The sequence below is a fragment of the Harpia harpyja genome, chromosome 11 (assembly GCF_026419915.1).
Source record: "Harpia harpyja isolate bHarHar1 chromosome 11, bHarHar1 primary haplotype, whole genome shotgun sequence".
Lineage (NCBI taxonomy): Eukaryota > Metazoa > Chordata > Aves > Accipitriformes > Accipitridae > Harpia > Harpia harpyja.
The window spans coordinates 9,066,016-9,086,313 of NC_068950.1; the positions used below are offsets into that span (position 1 = coordinate 9,066,016).

The 20,298-nt window shown below is 43.9% G+C and overlaps 1 protein-coding gene across 3 annotated transcripts; it reads right to left on the minus strand.

Annotated features, from left to right (window-relative positions):
• Positions 1-1,102: 1,102 nt before the first annotated feature.
• Positions 1,103-19,966, minus strand: TMCO1 (transmembrane and coiled-coil domains 1). Of its 3 annotated transcripts, none has more exons than XM_052800607.1 (7): positions 19,890-19,966; positions 18,429-18,506; positions 14,876-14,935; positions 11,269-11,315; positions 10,585-10,652; positions 6,864-7,008; positions 1,103-1,456 (listed from the first exon to the last, which is right to left on the minus strand). In XM_052800607.1, exons 1-7 carry the CDS (start codon positions 19,957-19,959, stop codon positions 1,358-1,360), a joined length of 567 nt encoding a protein of 188 aa, XP_052656567.1. In that variant the 5' UTR covers positions 19,960-19,966; the 3' UTR covers positions 1,103-1,357. The 3 variants fall into 3 exon arrangements, with proteins under 3 accessions (XP_052656567.1, XP_052656569.1, XP_052656568.1); XM_052800609.1 differs by lacking the exon at positions 1,103-1,456 and adding an exon at positions 2,325-2,666; XM_052800608.1 differs by lacking the exon at positions 1,103-1,456 and adding an exon at positions 2,681-6,304.
• Between the last annotated feature and the right edge of the window lie 332 nt (positions 19,967-20,298).

Genomic DNA, 20,298 nt, shown 5'->3' on the forward strand with positions numbered 1-20,298 from the left:
CTCCTTATGGAAGGTTGTAGCTACACCAGACACAACGGTAAGTAAAAAAAAAGTAGAAAAATGCAGCTTTAGAGCCAGGCAGCATCAGGATACAGTAGAAGTTCCACACTCATGATTTATCTTTAAATAATCCTATAAAAGTGCCCCATACTTATTAGTGAAAATTAGTCCAATATTTAGTATTTAATACGGTATTGCACATGCTCCACACTGCCATAAGGTGTTTCAGATTTACTCTCTTGCCATCCATCTAGTCAAAAACTCCCAGTAAGAAGTACCACATGATAAACCTCTGGTCACAGAAGCAAGAAATAATAGTCCCTAAGGGTACTGCCTGCTTCAGGAAAACTATCAGCCTAACTTGAGAGTGGCAAGATTTATTCCCCCCCTTTTAAACAAGGTGAGCAGGTTCCAGCCAACAAGACTGAGCAAGGTAGTTATCTGGTGAAGCAGAAGACAGTGTAAAGAGCTTCCTGGCCTAAGAAAGAAGCCTTTTAAGATGCATACTGATCATCAGTCTGTTCAGCAGTAAACTAAGGAGCAGGAAATAAAACACTGCTCTCATAACCACTCAGGCAATAAAAGGTTCAGTACCAGTGGATGGTACTGACATAATTTAACAGTTCACTCAAGTTTGAAGGCCAGGTTTGTTTCTGTAATTGAGCAGATTCTGCCTAAGCAAGCAACTTTAACAGAAGCTGTGTAATGCCACAAAAATCTCTGTGGGGCTGTACTTTGCCAGGAAGACACAGGCTGACAGTACATCCAGAAACACTTGCAACCTCCAAGGGCAGCCCGGCACAGAGGCAGGTTCCAGTGCCTGCAGTCACCCGAGCCAACAAAAAACCTCACCCTCCATGCTGGAAGTCTTGCTAAGGGAGAAGTAAGCCCACCTTCTTGCCCAGCTCGCTACTACACAAGACCAGAGCCAAGTCTTGTGGCTAAGAGAGTCACTTTGCAGCATAATTGTTCTGAATTTTCCAAACTGTCTACTTTGCAGATCTCTCGCTTTCTGAGTTGATTTCCATGCCACAAACTAAATCAACTGCACTACATCAATGTATTTCTACTTGTCCTACAGCACAATTAAGAGACATCTAAATAAACATGCCCATGCCATTTATTTCTCAGAAACACCAGAAACAAAAGGTCAAGTTATCTTCTGAGAACTTTCTTGGTTTGATGAGCAAACAACTGCTGGTAGAATACTCCAAATGGAAGATTCTTCCAAGACTGTAGCCAATACTGCACAGGCTGGTTTTGGACATGTGAAGCCTGGTGCAGAATCCCATCTGGTTACCTCCCAAAGGCAGTCTTGTGCACTGGTCAGACCTTCCCTGAAGGCTGTAACTGTGCTTTAGGAGAACTTCCCTGCCTGAGGTGGCGGACCAAGGAAGCCCCCTGCTTGTTTGGTGGCAGCCCGGGAAGGAGCAAGACCAAGCATCTTCTGGATGTTCTGCAAAAACAAGAACAGAAGAGCAGAATAGTGTCAGACCATGACAAGTGAGACAAAGAGGAAGAAATCCCAACTCTGCTTGCAAGTACAAACTTGCCACCAGTTTCAATAGATTCAGGTTCTCAACCACATAGTCTTACCAATCTGGCTACTATATATTGGACCTCTATCTCTACACATTCAAAAAAGCTTAGCACAGAGCCAGACAACCATCCACAATGGCTACAATTAGAGCTGGGCTACTCTTGCCCACCTCAGCAAAAGCTGCCTGATCCACAGCCTTAAATGATCCAAAAGCCTTAAATCCACATTTTGGTTGAAGGTTGTTTTCCACCTCCAGCTACACACCACACAGTCAGTTGGCAGGTACCTCATTAATGTCTTTGCACACGGGTTGGTTTAAAATCAACCTACAATAGTTACCATTGCAATTTAACTGCTGTGCACACACAGGAGCAGGTTCCTAACATCTGCTCACAGGCAGAACCAAAGCAGCCCTCGGTTTTCACAAGTTCCAGAAACCACTATTGATGGCAGTCATCAGAGCCTGAGGTTCTGCAAGCTGGCAAGGAAGGCTCGCTCCTAATGCAGCCAGAATTTGGGTCAGCAACATGGCAACCAGAGTGTGTGCCAAGTTCAAGTCAGGAGCTTAGGCACAGAATTAACATGAATACTAGTGATGCAGACAGAACAATGGTTTGGTGGAGACATGCAGTATAACAGGACATATGTAGCAAAACCCAAAAACTGACTATTGAGATGACCTCATCTGCATCTGAGCAGGGTGTTTCAGTGGCAAACAACAAACAAGGAAAGAATTAAGTAGCAGAGCCAGGCACTAGATAAAGCAGAATATTTAAATTTAATGTTTTTCTTGATTTTTTTTTTTTGTGAAATTCCTTTTAAATTTTGCAACAGTGCAACTACAAAGAGCTACCAGTTCTTTCAGTTTCATCCTTCACTGTCAATAACTACAGGTCAAGATGCTGTTCATGCAGTGCTGGCAAAACAGGGACATCTGATGCAAGGGAAAGAAGAAAACAACTGTGTCCCCCTCGTGTCACTAGCTGAGTCCTGGCTATTGAGACAACCAAAGGAAGAAGGAGGATTTTCTTCAAACCCGAGTGTCCTCTCCAAAATAACTGTCAGGATAGGTCAGATAGCAAGGTCATAAAGTTCTTGAACTTTTTGATCATGGAAGGAGAACAAACTAAAAAAAAAAAAAAAAAAAAAAAAGGCAGTCAGAGCTTCATAATTCCACAGTAGCTAAATTAAAAAAAAATTTTAAAAAAATCATGAATCATTCCAGGTGGAGACTATGGAGAGGAAGTTTCAGCCTACACACAAGCATGAAAGTAAAGGAGGGGAACACCTGAAAAGGAATTACATCAGGTTTAGTCTGTGGCCTACATAAATCAGCCACTGGTTGATATTCAGTAACTGAATATATATGAGAGCATTTCACTGTGGGAGACTCCTTCGTGTGGTTCCTCTTCTCATAGCTTCCTTAGTCAAGAGATGGTCAGAAAGGAGAAAACAAAAGCAGCTAAGGGAAAGATTCAGCAACACCAGAGGGTGCTGCAGCATTAGCAGCAGGCAGGACCAGGATCCTAGCAGCTTAGTACTGGCTCACCAGTGGAGAAGAGCAGAGATCCTAACAAAGCATCCATGGAAGCAAAGAAGTGTGCACTGCCTCCTCGCTGTTCCTTTAAGTATCAGAGAGACAAGAACTGTGGTGCTAAAGTTTACTCCATCTGCTTGAACAGTTCTAAGAAGAGAAATGACAGCTTGTCTGTATGTGGATTCAAGACTACAGTCACTCTCGAGCATTATCCTTCCATAGTAGTTCCCTCCTTGCTGTGGAAGGTAGCTAGCCTTGTGCACTAGCTGCAAAGCAAGTTTTGCTGGACAGCAATCCTGAAGTCTACATAGCTCGAAACACCAGGGCTGGGGCAAGGTCCAACAGAAGCCTGCCCTGTCTGCTGTGGGCCACATTGCACAAGAAGTCTGCAGAGTCTACTTCCAACACAAAGAAGACCATCACCTTCAGGAGAAGGGAGGGAAACCTGTAAGACTTAAGGATCCAAATTCCTCATCTGATCTCTTCTGAACTTTCCTCAAATGACTGCAGGAAGGATAGGAGCTGTTTCTGCTTTTGTCTTCAAACCCACGAGGGACCTGAAAGACAAGGCAGCGAGTTGCTCCCTGCCCCAAGATCAGGCCGTGTGGGAAAGTGCACTCCTGGCAGTAGGGATAATTGCTGGCTCCCCTTCCCACTGGGAACACACTTCAGAGAGAAGCAGCCTAATCTACAGTTCAGGCGTGTGCGAAAAGGAAGTGAAGACGAGAAAACGCCTGAGGAACAGCAGCATATTCCTCTTCACAAACAGCACAGGTGAAGGCTGGGAGCTCAGAAACAGGAGTGGGGACAGAGGATGTAACCCTGACATTATGCCTCCCGCCCAGCCCAGCAGCAGACTTTCCCAGCTGAAACCCAACAGCTCAAGGACCCTTGGAAGGCCTCTCCCAGCAACCCTCCTCTCTCCAAACAGGAAGGCAGGAGGAACTAGGGGACAGGATTTACGTGCCAGGGAGAGCTGGGAACAGTGCAAAGGAAGTTACTCACTGTGAGTTGACTATTTTGGGAGATGCTGGCCAGGTCACAGGCAGCAAGCTTCCCAGTCAGTGTTTGAAGAGTTTATCACCCCCACATGCCTGAGGACCACATGAAGAGACTGCCTGATGCTGCTACTGCCCATCCCACTAATGTCAATTTAATCACTGTCCAGTTAGTCTCCCTCCTCTCACATACTCCCCCACGTTTCCCTCCAGGTCACTGTTTTTTCGCACACACACGAATTCCTTTACTTCTGAGTTCCACAGGGACACCTCTCTTCCCTGCCTTTGATCAATTCACAGGCAGCTTCAGGATTTAAGGGAAGGCTGAGGCTTGCATGGTCTCCGTTTGTTTGCAACCTGTCCCCTGACTTCTGGTACATCTCCACTCCTGCTCCTCTTGTGTCAGCAGCATCAAGCCAGACGCTAACTCCCACATCAATCAGTTCTCCTCCCTTGGGCTAGCAGCTGTTTTGAAGCTGACCTGGCAAGATTTCCCCTTTCGCACACAGTGAAACAGAAAGGGTCACAAAGCTTTCACCTCCAAGGTCACTGGAAGCACCAAAAGCAAGTCTTTGGCACCATTTTAAGCCCTTAATTTCTTTCTTCCCCTCTCCCCAGCCTCTCACAGCCCTTCAAAGTCCTCTTCCCAATGCTGTTATCATTTAAGTTCCTTCAAATAGTAATAAAGCCAAGAGCAGGATGCCACCAATCATAGCTTCAGTTCCTAGCTCTTGCACAAACTAATGTGGCTGGTCTCTGCCCTTCCCTCCATGTAGCAAGGAGGAAGAAACTGACCTGCCTAACAGCTAGAGAACGGCAGGTATACTTAACCAAGATCATATAGATAAGGCAGCACTATGAAGACTGCAATCTAACACTTCAAAGTAAAAACACCCTTCTCCAAAGCAATCAACTAACTTGCGTCCTCCACAAGGCCATCAGCATGAACTCTCAAGCATAAGGGCAATTTTTTTTTTCCCAGAATTTCTCTTGAAAGCCCAACCCACTGCAAATAGCTCAGCATTTCTGCCCAGAACCAGACAGGACCACCACTCAGTTCATGCTATCTACTGATTTCACAACCAGAAACATCAGGAAATGCCCAGGACTAGAACTAACCACAGGAATTATATTTTTTGACAAAAAAAAAATCCATAGGGGATTTTTCAGCAAGGGAGTTCCCCAGTCAACCCAATGGGTGCAGAAAAATCTTGCTGATGGTGCTATTTAGTTTCATATAATAATCTGCAACATTGGAAAGAAGGGACTTTTCATGCAACAGGTGAGTAACACAGAGCAGCACCAGACGAGATTGCCTGAAACAACAGCATCAGACCACAGTATCCCAGGAATTCAGGAAGATGATCCTAAGACATAAAAAGGACTCATTTCTTTCAAAGCAGCAAACACTGTTCCAGTTACTGGGAAGTGAAACAAAACAAGATTTGTCTTGCAGCAAACAGAATAAGGAAGCCCCTGGCCTTTGGTACTCTGAAGCTGGCCCTGCTTGGAGTGAGGGGTGGGCCAGATGACCTCCGGGTGACCCTTTCAACTTAAATTATTTTACAATTCATTATCTGCTTTTGCACAGGACCAGATGTGGATCCATTTCAACACAAGCACCCAATATGGAGGGCTATGGAGAATCTGATTCACTAGCGTGCACTTTGTGACTAAGGGAACTCTCTATTATTAAGCTGCTTTATCAAGCTCATCCAAACTTCTGACAGCTGCTGGCATAACACGCCACTTCCTTTTGCTGATCTGCTTTAAGTCTTTCTAAGTCCCTTGGCACCCCCTGAGGAAAAGCAACAAGTCGGTCAAGGAGAAAAGCAGCAAGAATTCAGGAAGTGAATCAAAGAAAAAGGAAATATAAATACAGAAGAGCAGGTAATTTGCAGCTAGTTGCACCAGCATTCATCCAGCCCCCAGAGTCTATTAACTTATCCCCAGCACTCTCTGGGGAAATTTGGCAAACAAAGTAGACTTCTGGTTGCACTGAGAAAGCCCACTTGTCCTCACCAGCCATTCTGCCACTTAAGCTGCTAGTGAACCTTTCTGAACAGGCACTTCCCTTATCCTTACTGGTGCTTCTCTTTTCAAAGGATGGGACTAACCAGCTTTACTGGAGAGCTATATGTAGCCTACTCTTGCCTCCTTATACCAGACCCCCTTTCTGTGTCACATCCCTAACACTGGGATGACACCAAAGGTGAAGTTCTTAAGACCCTGGGAAAAAAAACAAAAATCATGCAGTCAGCAAAAACAGGAAGGACAAACCCAAAAGTACACATTTAACTCTTTCCTTAGTTTTCTAGCAACTTTATGGACTGATTGAACCTTTATAGAACCTCAAGCCACCAAGGAAGTTTCCCCTAAAGATGCTACACTTCTCTTTTCTCACATTACTGTAAAAGTCATAATTACTAAGAAGCAGTACTTAGATTGGCTTCTGATGGAGACAATCTCTTGGTATGGCAATCCGCAAAGCTATCAGAGAGACACACACACACACACAAGGAAGGAACCCATTTCTGCCAACTCTGCCCTAGCACCCTGGTGCAAGTCTCCAGTCAAGTCTTCCATACCAGTCCAGGATAGTGACTGTTTTTATGATCCCAACCTAGAATTGCTTTGAATATGAAGCATAGGAATGAAGGCAAACACAGAAACCACAAACAGATCAAAGATTATACATGCAAAACTGGACAGCAGTAATAGACTCCTCTATGTACAGAGATGTACTTTCCCTGCTCCAGGCATGCAAGAGACAGAGCAATGTACTCACCTGTCTGATAGACATCGTGCAGAGAATGTAGAGGAAGATGAAGGAGCAGTCAGTATAATCCTCACCCAGAAGGTTGCGGTGGGAGAGACCTTGGATGTACGAGAGAGGGATAAATGGAAGCTTTGCGACCACTCGGCCATCAAATCTGGAAAAGAGAGCACTGGATCACAACTGGGGACAGTAAAAGAGTCTTTGACTATAGAAAGAACAAGTGAGCATCTTCAACAGGCCACCAGAGCAGATAAGACTACGTGGAAGGCTAAAAAGCCATGCTGCCTTCTCCAGCCCACCTCTACATACACTACACCAAGGAGGCTACACCTCTCTCACAAGGCCCTCCACACTCAATTATCTACAGGGTAAGTAGGCTTCCCTCAGTAACAATTTTGCCACAAAGTGTTTCATAGTGATTTAAGTGATCAGCTGGACAAGCTGTTGGTTTGTGAAACCTTGGTTGGTGTTTTGCAGTGTACTGGTACATTTTATTTAAAAGTCAAATTTAGCAGATCACTTCCCAGAACACAGTCAACACTTGAATAAAAGATGGATGACTATCACCCTGCCATATTGCAGTTACTGCAAGAAGATGGAGACTCTGCTTTAAGCAGAAGAGCTTTTTTTAAGTAGAGCATAAACCAAAGACACCTTTTCCATTCCTAGAGCAGCTATACTTCTCAGCAAAAGAAGGATGCATAAGAGCCATCAACAGAATGGTTTTTAATATCAACAGTCTTCTCTGCATTAGCTCTGAAGACAAAGGCAGTGCAGATGCAGGATGATACCGTGTATTCCAAGCAGGCTATCCTGCTCCTGGAACTCCTCCAGGTCCACATTCCAGGGCATCAAGCAGAGTGTGAATTCTGGCCAGTTTGCAAAGATTTCTCTCAACCCAGACAGTCAACCCAATCTTTTGAAGTAAGTGTGTATGATGCCTCATCAGCATGTGCATATTTGGATGTTATTTTCTCTGCATGCGCTGATTTTCTAACAGGTGTTTCTTGTTTCAAGAGATCCTAAATGAGCGTTCTTTCCTGTGGAGATGCATTCACACAGTTACAGCTCAAACACACACCAACTTTGTTTACATCTCACAGGCAGTTTGGCAAAAGAGCTAGGAACGGATGTTTATCTCCCTGTAACATCCCCCAGTGGCTTAAAATTCTGCGTTATTCCTGCTGTGAGAATGACAAGTACTTCAGCAGTAGCATCCCAAGGTACCTGCTTTTAATTCCAGCAGGTTTTCACAGTCATCGTGAAGGGATACTGAAATGCACAACTCGGAGTAAAACTGAGAACCGACTGCATTAAAAAGTTTCTGACAAGAGAAAATTGAGACACACAGAAGCCGATTTCTTTCCCAGGACAAATCCCATCTGCTTGGAGGCCACCACCACTACAGATCTTGCTGCCCTAGCATAACTTTTAAGCCACAACAGTCATTCAGCTGGTCACCTTCAGCACAGCATTCTGCTCTTTGGGTTTAAACCAGCCTTCCTGACACTTACATATCCTTCCAGCATGGTCCACCTTGCTGCCCCATTACTACTGACACTCTAAGAAAGAGAGCCAGTCATCACAGTAATTTCCATTTTGGCTAAGCTGACACTTGGCAAAGGTGAGGTGTCCAGCCACAGAGTAGCAGCGTCTGCACAGTACTTGTCCAAAGGGCGGCACATCATGCTACTTCCATGCAATTCCTGCTCCTTTTATCCCCCAGAGCAATGAACTCATTCAAGAACAGGAAAGGCAAGCAAATGAGGCTACAGCCATTGCAGGTGTCAGCCACCCTTTTCCTCCTTTTCCTACCACACCCACAAAGCCTCCATGGATGACCTGACAGCAGCAGCTTCCCAGAGGGAGCCTAAGAGCCTCCTAAATTCCTTACTGAAGTACTCTCCTCCTGAGAGAAGCAGCTGCTCTTTATGATACATCAAGAGAATGACAATATGTGAGAACCAGTTCCATCAAACCATTCTATCAGCTTCAAACAGTGCAGATACAACCCACCAAAGCTGCCATTCAGATACAAATGCACTAGGTAGCTTGTACTGAGACCAGGAGCAAAAATTTAACTATCTAGCCCCAAAGGCCAGCAAAATCTTTGGATTTTAATTCAATAGCCTTGGCTATTAGCAAGAAAGCTATTTCAATTAGAACAATCAGTGAGTTCTCTGGATACTCCTGCTGTTCATGTTCAGGTTCCCTCTAAAGAAAGAGTCAGTTAAACGAAAGATATGCCCAAAAGCTTCACGTCAACTCTGTGTCTAATAGCATGGCCTCTCTGGGCAGGAATCCTCAAAAGAGGAACAAGACAAGTAAACTTGGTGGTCTTAAAGGAGAAGAAACCAATAAACTGATTTTTCAGGTTAATATCTATGGAAGGAGGAGCCACACAGGATTTAACCAAGATCAATTCCTTCGTAAAGCCCTTAATGAACTTACAGTCCTGTAACACTTGTCAGTCATAGCATACTCTGAACAGCCTCTTCCCACTCTAGGAAAGTGGGCAGAGTAGGGTGGGTTCTTTTAGTTTGTTTTTCAGTTTCTTTCAGGGGCAGAGGTGGTGATGGTGTTTGTATTGCATCCAAATAGCGAGGCAAGCACTTGAAGGCCTCAGGTGCAGCACTGTAAATCCCCCACAGACACTATGTTGCTGGGCACGTGGCACCTCCATCCTGCTCAGGGCTGCACTGAACTGAGACATCAATGACTCAAGATCGTACCCAAATTTTAAAGTCCTTTAGCACTGTTTCCTCTGCTCAGTTTCACAGCATTCCAGAGAATGCTAGATGCTGAAGTCTGACTAAGCTGAATAAATAAAGAGTCCACACAGTGGCACTTCTGTTATTATGTTGCCCCCTGTTTGCAATTTACCCACTCACAGATCTGCAGTAAAATAACAATTGACTATATCCTGGGGACTGCCAGCACAGAGGCCAAAGGTTTTGGTGCCCAAGAACGTAAATTCCTGTTTGCAGGACAAGTATATTGCCCAGATATTAAGCAGCCTCCCAAAGGTTATACTAACCATATTCACATCATCTTCAGATTTAACAGCCAATGGGAAGTTCACATTTCAAGACTGAATCAAGTTTTAAAAGTCAAGCAAAGTCTTTCAGTTTTGCATGTCTGAAACAAAGCTGTCTATAACCATGCAAACCAGTTTTGGATTTTTTTGTCTTTGTTTTTTTAAAACTAGACCTATCCCAGGTCATTCTTAAAGCAAACGAAGATTACAGCCCATGCCTGGACCTGTTAGTGCCTTGACTCTGATCACCTTAAGTAGAGCAACAACAAACTCTGCAATTATAGCTCATTTCTAAGGGCAAGGGAGCCAACCCAGTTTTGCTTGTGAGAGCATTCTTTGGTCATACTATTATAGCACAGCCAAAGAAGCTGAAGACTGTAGCTGCTTGCCTGACATCTACCAAACTTGCCCTAATCAAGATGTTCCCAAGCAGAAAGGATGTCAGAGTTGTGTCTAGATTGAATGGAATTTGTTCAATTCGATTGCATTCAGCATACAGTGTTCCCTGTTGAGCAGAACATGCATGTGGTAACCAAATAACCACATCTTCATATAAAATATTGATCCATTTTATACAGATCAGTTATGGTTCTTGGAGGGACTCTGTCACTGTAATGCTTCAGGTGATAGACAGAAGGTGGAGAATATATTCACCATGAAAATTTCAGAAAAATCCAGAAAGTTGATACTTACATGGAGTTAAACATTCCCATCAAGGCAGTGAAGCAGAAGCCAATGGCAAACATGGATTTCATCCGAACCTGCAAGCAGAAAGGTCAGGCCTGTTGTTTTGATTATCTCTACACTGAGGGATTATGGGCTCACACCCTTAAGAACAGGCTTTGTACAGCATCACTGGAATCTAGAAGGAAATAAGATGACCCAGAAGGCCAAAGGGATTGTAAAAGTGACTGGAGAACTCCCAAAGAGGAGTTCGGTCAACAGGTGGGTACAAAGGCAGCCACAGAGTGGACCACTGATGTGAAGAGCTGCTTCAGGGGGGAAAAAAAAAAAAAAAAGTGCTCAAGAATTGTCCTGTTACCTTCCACAGGTTAGTTTTTTCCTTAAGCCTATACAACCAATCAGCAGGCAATCATTATGAAGACAGAACTTACCAGAGGAAGTAAGACAAATTAATTCTACTTTGAAAACATCATGGGAGGCTTATAAAGATGACAATAGCTAAGGTTGGGCATGAGATGAGGCAGTAACTGCTGGAGAACTCTGTGGCTCATACTAAAATCTGTAGCTATGAGAGATAATCCCAAAGAACCTGTCAGGAGGAAAAACCGCTGTATCTGCCAATTGAACAAAGTCTTTATGTCGGAAGTCTGACTGAAATCTTCAGCAGTTAGGAACTGGCTTTAATTTTCTTACCATTGACAAGTCCCTGTTGTTATTCTTCAGTTTCTCTTCTTGTCTCTCTGGAAAGACAAAACCAACAACAGTTATAATCAGTTATAACAACCTAGAAACCACAGTGTTTTCATTTCCAGGAAGACTTAACCTTCTTGGCTCTCCAAACAAATAACACTTCCAAAACCAACTCCAGCTCTCTATGCCAGAGAGTATAAAGTGAAAAACTGTACAGAGCCAACTGCTTCTCCATCACAGCAACATGCAGCAAAGCAGGCACAAAAGAGGAGGAGGCTAGAATCACACATTCAGCACTTTTGAAAGAAATGCACAGAATCCCAAATTTGCTAACTCAACCGACACAGTAGCATGAGCAATGTTGCCAGAAAACAAAGACAGTGCCTCTATAGCACACTTCCGAAAGAGAGCAGTCTCAATTTGCTGCACACCAGGCTCACCATTACAAATACATTATGTAAGGATTTTATTTTGGAGGTGTCAGAAGGGACTCTGAAACTGTACACAGAGCTGGGAGCTGCACCTCAGCAAGGCTAAGATCCTGATGGTCTTAGTAATGACTCTTGGACCCTTGTCACACCTAAAAGATTCTCCAAAGACGAAAGATGTTTTCTACATTAATTTCAGTAATGTGTGTATTACTATGGTTTGCAGAGAATATTTTAAAATACTACTTTGGAAATTTAGTCTGTCCTTAAGTCATCACAAACTTCAAAGACGCCCAGTTTTCTGGGAGGGCATTTTCCACGCCCCTCATTGGAGGACTGCTCTGGCCTCAGGCATTATCCACCACTTGTCACCTTTCTTGTCCCACGTCCCCATCGTCCCCTGTCCACTGTGCTCCTCTCAGACTGAGGATCCAGAGGGGCAGCCAGGGCTTGGAAGCAACACCTAGCTGAAGTAAGGATGTGGATGATGAAGAAATATCCAGAGAACAGTGTGAGTGAAGAGAGGGGGGGATGCAAAAGAACTGTCAAGGGCTATCCAGCACATGAGTTGTCCAGTGGATCTCTGCTGAAGTTTCAGTACAAGAGGCCCATGGCACAGAAGCTCAACAGTTATCTTTCAAGCCCCTGCTAAATACAGGGACTCACAGTAAGTGTTATGAAAAGCAATAGCAATGCCTCTATCCAATTCCTTAGAATCCTCACTGCTATTTTCAATTGCTCCTAACTACAAACCATCCCCTCTGGCAGGAACTTTCCAGACACCTGCTTCCTGACCCAGGTGGAGAGTTTTGTTCTGGGACATTTAAGCAACCACAGGCCAGCTCTTTAGGAATCACATTTGGCACAAATACTTGTTTTTTCCCTCTGCTGTATAACTAACCATCTATTTAGGTGGGTTAAAGGTTACATAGGGATAAAGAATACAGCCCTGATCCCCTGATAGACCTGATCTGTTTCTCACCCATTTCTACAAATTCAAAACAAACAGGCTCTGGGTGTCCTATCGCCTTCCATAAATGTTCTGTTCCTGTCCAAGTCATCATAAGCAGCATTTAAGTACTTTGCTATACAGCCGGGTAGAGGCACAGAGAAAGAGAACTGGGTCAACAAGCAGCACCCTGGAGTCCAAAATCTTCTTATTCTGCTCATTGGAACACAAACCACAAGGATACAGGGATACAGCAATATTATTTGCCAGCACTGGTGTTTTGGTTTTTGTTTGATTTTGTTTTGCTGTTTACTCAGCACTCATGTGGAGTCCTAGGAACATCACTGTCTTTTCTTCTAGGGGCACATGGACGCAGAAAGCAGTAGCAAAGTTTAAGCTAACAAATGCACTCCTTAAGCTGAAGTGACAGAAGGCTGCACCATGATGTTAAAGGTGTCCTGTTCCAGCAGTGTGAAAGGTGATTCAGACACAATGTGACTGAAGTTGGTTCACTTTACACTTAAAAAGTTTTGTAAGTAGGAAACATCAAATTAAGCCTTCCCATGCAACTTTCACCCTATCTCCTTGTGCATATGCATGATTCATCCCTTACGTAACCAAGTAATATCATACACACACCTCCTGCCTTACTCTGTGCACAAAACAGACGGCAGCTGAGGCAGGTCTGTACCACACCTGTGACTTATCTGTAATGCCTAGCTCTTTTTTTTTTTTTCTTTTTTTAACTAGAATGGTAGTATTTAAAGGAACTCCAGCACAAGTAAATTTGCTGTTACAACAATGCTACATCTTGCAGAATGATTTGATATCCCGTAAGTTACTGGGATCAGATTTCAAAAGCAGTTAACAGCTGTGAGTCATTTTCTGGACGTCCAGCTTGACATTTAGGGACTGATTTTTCAGAAACACTAAGAATTCAGCTTTGCCTCTTTGCCTGAAAACAAATGAGACACTTAAGTTATGCAGCACTTGCAAAAAAAAAAAAAAAAAATCACTCTCAGTATCTTAGGCTTGGCCAGCAAGCATCACAGCAAACAAAATCAGTGGTCATTTCCTAAGTTCTGTTCTTAGTCCCTTTGTGCTTTGTTTTAAATTTGCAAAACAAGATTATTTCAGTGTATAAAAAAATTGGTGGAGCATCTGAATTCCTCAGATTCTACTGTTTATTGGTTTAGTCCAAGCACAAGTAAAATATTCTCTACTAGGAACATAGCTTGGATGGTGCCCTGCAGAAAAGTCACTGCCACACATTAAAAAGTGACATGTAACGACAGCATGTAACATTAAAAAGTTGTCTTATCCACCAAGTAGTATTCATCCCATGCATGGATTATTCAAGATTAAGAACTGAAAATGCACAAGAAGAATAATTTTGGCTCCTGTCCCTTCAAGAGTCTAGAGATAACAGGTTTTATACCTAGGAAGAACTCTTTGAAGATATGTTTATAATTATTCCCAAGCTTTGTACAGATCAAATGACTAATCCAGCTACCTGGTGTTACAGAGGAATGAGGAAACCAACTCCCAGGAGCTCTCAGAAGTGTTCCTGCCATGATTTCTGTAATAATTCAACTGAGCTTTGCTGCAGGTTTTAGAGTCCTGCAGATAACAGAACTTTCTAAAGCTCATGTCCATTAAACATCTACCACATTGTTCTTACATAATTCAGTAGTTAAAGAGTTACCTTTACCCAGACTTAAGCTGACTGACAATGAAAAAGAATGGAAAAATAAAATGCTACTTACAAGCAAAACTAATTTATCAAACTTGAAATAAACCCAAGCACAGTTAACATGCAATCACTTTCAGCTCTGAAGTGTTCAAATTAGGAGAAAACCACATGATCCAAAAATCATACAGTCATATAGGTATTGCAAGCTGACAGTGCACTGCAGCTTTGACAACAGAAGTTAATAACAGTCATGGATATAAAAGCTCAAATTGGAGAGAAAGGCAACCAGTTCAGCAAGAAGTGCTGCTCCTCTCAGTGATGCTGCCCTTCTCTGCATTTGACTAAAACCATCAGGAAGCTAGATGTCTCCTGTCTTGGAAGAGTAAGGCAGAAGTGTTCACATTCCAGTCATCAGGCCAGGAATCAGCTCTAGTACCACTTTAAATAAATAGTTTTGAACAGAAGGAAAGGATAATCACTTCCATAAGTTTCTCAACTTTCCCCCATTCTTAGGGCACCGCACTCCTCTCCCAGTCTTACCTATTTTCTTTTTCTGCTGTCGGCCTGCCGATTCAGTTATTGTTTCCTTCTTCTTTTCCACTGCCAAGCGAAAAGAAACATATTCCATTATTTCTGCATAGGGATACCACCATTCCTTTTCCACACACCATACAAAACATTTTATTCCTTTAGAGAACAGGGGCACAAAAGGAAGCCAGGTATGACTAAGAACGTATTCAGAATCTACAAGTTATAAACCACCAAGGCTGACTCCACCAAACACTTAAAAACAATAAAAAAAAAAATTTCAAACCCCTGGATATCAGAATATTTAAAGGGTTAATTTTAAAGTCTGTCAAGAGCCCATTACATTGTTAACTGAGCAGTCTGGGGACAATTTTGGCTCAAATGACCCTTGCTGATTTGTCATTAGTACTAGACAGTACTTTTGATTCAGCAAGTGTAATGAAAAGAGCTTTGTGGCAAGCTCTGCTCCCGATTATCTGCAGTGGGAAGCAGAATACAGGGAAAGCTTGTGTTCTCATACATCCCTTCTTCACAGGCAGGCATTCTCAGGGGAAATGCTGTCCAAGCAGTCAGCTACAGCCTCTCCATTCTTCAATTAATTAGTACTGAAGCATTTCCAATATTTTAAAGTAGGAGCCCAAGCTCAAAGTTACTAAAAACCCCAAATCAGACACTCACCAAGCATCTGCAAACAACTACCACTGCAGCAAAAAAAGCTAACATAAAGCCAGCATAGTGAATTTATAACACAGTAAATGGGCTGCTCATCTGAAAACACTCTTCTGCTGACAGCAAGAGCAGCTTTTCCAGAAGTAAGAGACATCTTAATTGAAGACCTATAACAAGAGTACTACGAGAAGTGAGGATGATAAAGCATGACTATGGTCTAACAACAGATAGCAGCCCTTTTTTACTCTAAACTCTACGTATCTGTACCATATCTACTCTACCAACAAATAGACTTGGCTCCTTGTTAGCTCACAGAATCAGCTTAGAGACATGAGCATTAGGATTCCTCTCCCACATGAAGTACTACCTCAGCAAAGATCTTCTAGCCTTGATTTCAAAGCACAGGTGAAATAAAGACAGCCAACCTTCCAAGTCACACAAGGATTTGTAGTGCTGCCTTCCAAAATGCCTGTGACATGCAAGTCAGTCACAACTGCTGAGAAAACCACACTAGCCCAGACAAGATAATGAAACATCATCTCTTCCATGGCAATGTAGTAAGACACAATTGTTTTTCCCAAAGAACAAGCATCTCTCTGATGAGCAGGGTAGCACAAGGGGAAAAAACATGGAAGTCTTTCTCAGAGGGAATGCTGGAGAGAGGTGCCAGATGACACAACACACCCAGTGTTCACAGAATGCTCTCTCCATAACCTTCCTTTTGCCAAATCCAGCTGGGGGATCCCTATCAATCCATCCCAACCCTAGTCCACATAGCCCCATGGCCCCCAACTCTAAACCCAACTGGAGAACACTGACTCTCCTCAGGCCTACCTATTGCTCTCAGCCCTAACAAGATGGCTCCTCCAAACCATAGCTTCACTCTAGACAGAGCTATTGAGCCTTATGCCAACAGTGAGGAACTCTACAGCCCTAATTCCCTTACGGTTTGAGCAGAACAAACTACTGTCAGGCAGTCTAGCAAGCCTGTCCATGGGAACATACACAACAAAACAGCAGCAATTCTAGAGATAGCCTTCAGCCTTGCAAATTTACCACTACACTTACCCCAGAAAACTTACTACAATCTCTGCAGCAGTCTCGGACAATGCTGTGCCTCTCAATAGAAACAAGAGGACAGGAAGAGATGAAACTAAGGACTGTGAGTAACAGTGTCAGCTCAAGCACACTACTTGGCCCATTTGTTTTTACAAATCCTAAGGATTGCTAGGACTCTCATGGGAGAGCTTAAATATCTCAAATGTGTTTTTTCCTGTTTCAGATGTGTTAGATAACAGTTGAACGGTGTGGCTCAAGTGGTCTACTTTGCAAGTTTTCTGTAAGCCATCAGGTCAGCCAGCTGTCCTTAGCACAGGAAGGGGGGAAAACCCCACCCCACAACAAAACAAAAATCAAAGCTGAATTTTTAGTGATTCCTTATTCTGTTTTACTTTTTTTTGTTGGGGGTGGAGAATCAAACAAGGAGGTTAGAAACTAGTTGAGATGCATGAACCTCACATCTTTCCCTTCACAGATTATAGCCTAGGTATGAGGAGAGCTATAAAAACAAACAGCATTAAACTCTTACAGCAATCATTAAGCCCCAGAGATTAAACCCTGCTAACTGCTCTCAGAGCTCCATAGCACAAACATACTAGGACATTAACTCTAATTTTTCAGCTGGGTTCCAACTCCTTCCCTAACTTGCTCTTCTGGGAGTAATTCTACCCTACACATTTTTGTCAGCCAAGTGGGATTAAAGTCAGGCAGGCAGAGATGCAATCCCCCATCCGATTCTGCTGTGATGACAAAAGCCCCTAATTTATGAGCTGTGACACAAGCATGACTATACTTCAACTCTTCAGTTTATTTTGCCCAGGGGAAGGCTGGCATAAGCTAGACTGGAAAGAGCACAATTTGATAATATTGTTGTTTCACACACTAAGAGCGCTGACATCATGGTGAAATATTTTTAAGGTAAAGCCAGCTCACGTTTGGCCCCAGTTGTGTGCTGTCTCTTACTGCTGCAACTTGTGTAGGGTACATACAATTGAGTTTGAAAGATCAGCTGAATTTCTCCTCTGCTCCTTGGCTTCCGATAGACAGGTCCATTGAAACACTCCACGCCCAGGCCCTCCTGTTTACCATTCCTCTTAACATCTGATGCATACCTTCTGACTGCTCACCCTCAGTTCTCTTTTCCTTTCCTCCCTCATCCTCTGTTCAACACCTCCCAGGCCTCTCAGATCTCATCTCTATGGAAGTAACCTGGGACTTTTTTTTCTAATCAATTCTATTTGTTTCCAGTTTACACTAGTATAATTTATTTTTATATCAGCTAATAGCTCAGACCTTTCTATCATGACTTTGTCTTTACTCATACCCCACCATTATTCATCACTTTTACTCCTTACGTCTAATGCTTTCCTCTCACGGTATTCATTATTCGACCCTAGTTCTTTCTTACTGCAGGCCTCAAATTCTCCACTGCCCTTGAAAAGCAGAAACTACATCTTTCAACTTACTTCAGGCACCTAAAGGAATCTACAGAGACTGGCTACTCATGTTCAGAAAAAATATGCCAGTACTGATCTCTTACTCCCTCCTGTCCTCCATTAAGAGGAGGGGCAATTCAGACAACACAACAGGTTTTTGTACCAACCTTCCCTCCAGCAAAAGGCAAGAATTAAGGACAGAAATAAGTCCCCTCAGTACAGATTTGTGTAACTTGTAAAATTAGGCTCCTACGAAATCCAAGCTGAAGAAAGTTCTCTCCCTCAGCAGAAAAGGCAGCAGGAATTTCTCAGAGCACAGACTCTATTCAATTTGACATCTGCTAAAGCAGGATGTAACAGGAGCAGCAAGACACATTCTCTAATATCTGAAAAGTACTTACATTTCTTGCTCTGTTTTTCCACTTCAGCCTTTAATCTCTTGTATTTGTCTGTTCGGTATACCAGCACCCAAGTTATGCCTGAAACAAATAATCAGCAAGTAACTAGATAAGTAAAGACCTCTTGCAATAACAGGGATACAAGTTAGCAAATACATATGCAAAAAATACATGTCATGTCTACAAAACCACATAATAATATGGCAAAGGTACCACAAAGCACCAGCAAGCTGTATCATCACTTTCCTTCAAATCCCCTTCTCAAGTTCCATGTAGCAATGGTGCCTATAAAATAAACGTCTTTAGAAGTTACCAGCTATCTCACTGAGCACTGTTGTTTTGTGGGACCCATTCAGTTCCTTCATGCTCATATTTACCAGCTGTTGCTCACCTTAAAACCAGAAGCTGATTAAGGCAATAAACATCTTTGTGTTCTGCATCTTCATAGCACCTAGTTAAGGCCCGAGGAATAACTCCTGCTCCTACCAGGACCTGCCCATTAGCAGTAGCACATTTTGAAAAGGCAAATAGAGATATTAGGCTAGAAGAGACCTCAAGAGATTCTCCAGTCTAAATCCTTGCACTCAAACATGATCAAAATGAGTTGTGCCACAAATGCAGAACCAGTGGTTTCTTAACAGTTTAATCTGAGCTCCTACACAAAGCTTTTGGCCCTTCTTTTTTTTGTTTTGGCTTGACAACAGGGCTGTGCTGCTGAGTCCCAGGGATCACCAGCTGCAGAGAAGGGAACCCTGTAGATGCTTCTGAGGTCAACACAGCTTTATGCTGTGAAAGGCAATGGATGTGTACACCATCTAACCCCAAATGCAATGAAGTAGGGCTCCTAAAAAGCAAGTATCATATTGTACCTGGGACTCTCTCTCAACTTGAATGCCCAAAGACAGTGTCTTGCAGCTCTGGGATGATGGAGATTTGGGGATATAGCGCAGTGCCAGGAACAGGGAGCAGCCTCTTACTTTGACTACCCCAAAAGGCATCTATCCAACCCATCCTTAAAAAGCTGCACCTATTTCAACACCCTACCATTTAAAAAGCCTTTTCAAGCAGCCTAAGTCATCATCATTGCAAGTTCAGGCGATTTCCTCACATCTTTCTCCCAACAGCTACAGAAAGCCACCGGTGTCCTCTTTCAGGCACACTGAAAACTGTTAGCTCATCCTCCCATAGCCTTCCTCTTTCTAGAGGAAACAAACCCAATCCCCACCGCTTTGCATCATAGGCCAGTTTTGCTCAAGAGTTATTCACTGCTGTTACTCAAGCTCACCCCCCAGCCTTCAGCGGCGACGCGGCACAGGCGAGGAGCAACCTCCTGCCAGCCCCCTCCCGGCCACCCCGGGCCCTCCCCGCGGAGGCCCCAAGGCCTCCCCACTCCGCCAGAGCCCAGCCGGGACAGGCCCCACCGGCCCGCTGAGGCGGGGACGCCGCAACCCGCCCGGCACTCACCCTCAGCCAGCAGCGCGGTGCACACGGAGATGAAGACGATGAGGAGGGTATCGGCGAACATAGTGCTCATGGTGGTGGTGGTGGTGGTGGTGATGATGATGATGATGATGATGATGATGATGATGATGATGATGCCGCCGCCGCCACCACCACCCCCCCCACACACACTCCCCCCCCAGTAACGCCGCCGCGCTCCCGGAAATAGACCCCGCCACCCGGAAGCTACCGGAGGGCCACGTCGCCTAGCAACGGCCGGAAGCGAGCACCCACGCTTCCGGGAGACGACGCCAGCCAATCGACGCGGCTCTGGGACAGAAGCCGCGGGAAGAGCGAGGGGCGGGGAAAGCGCGAGGAGGCGCCGCTCTGATTGGGCGAGGCTGCTGTCAATGCTGGCGGCGGAGCCTACTCC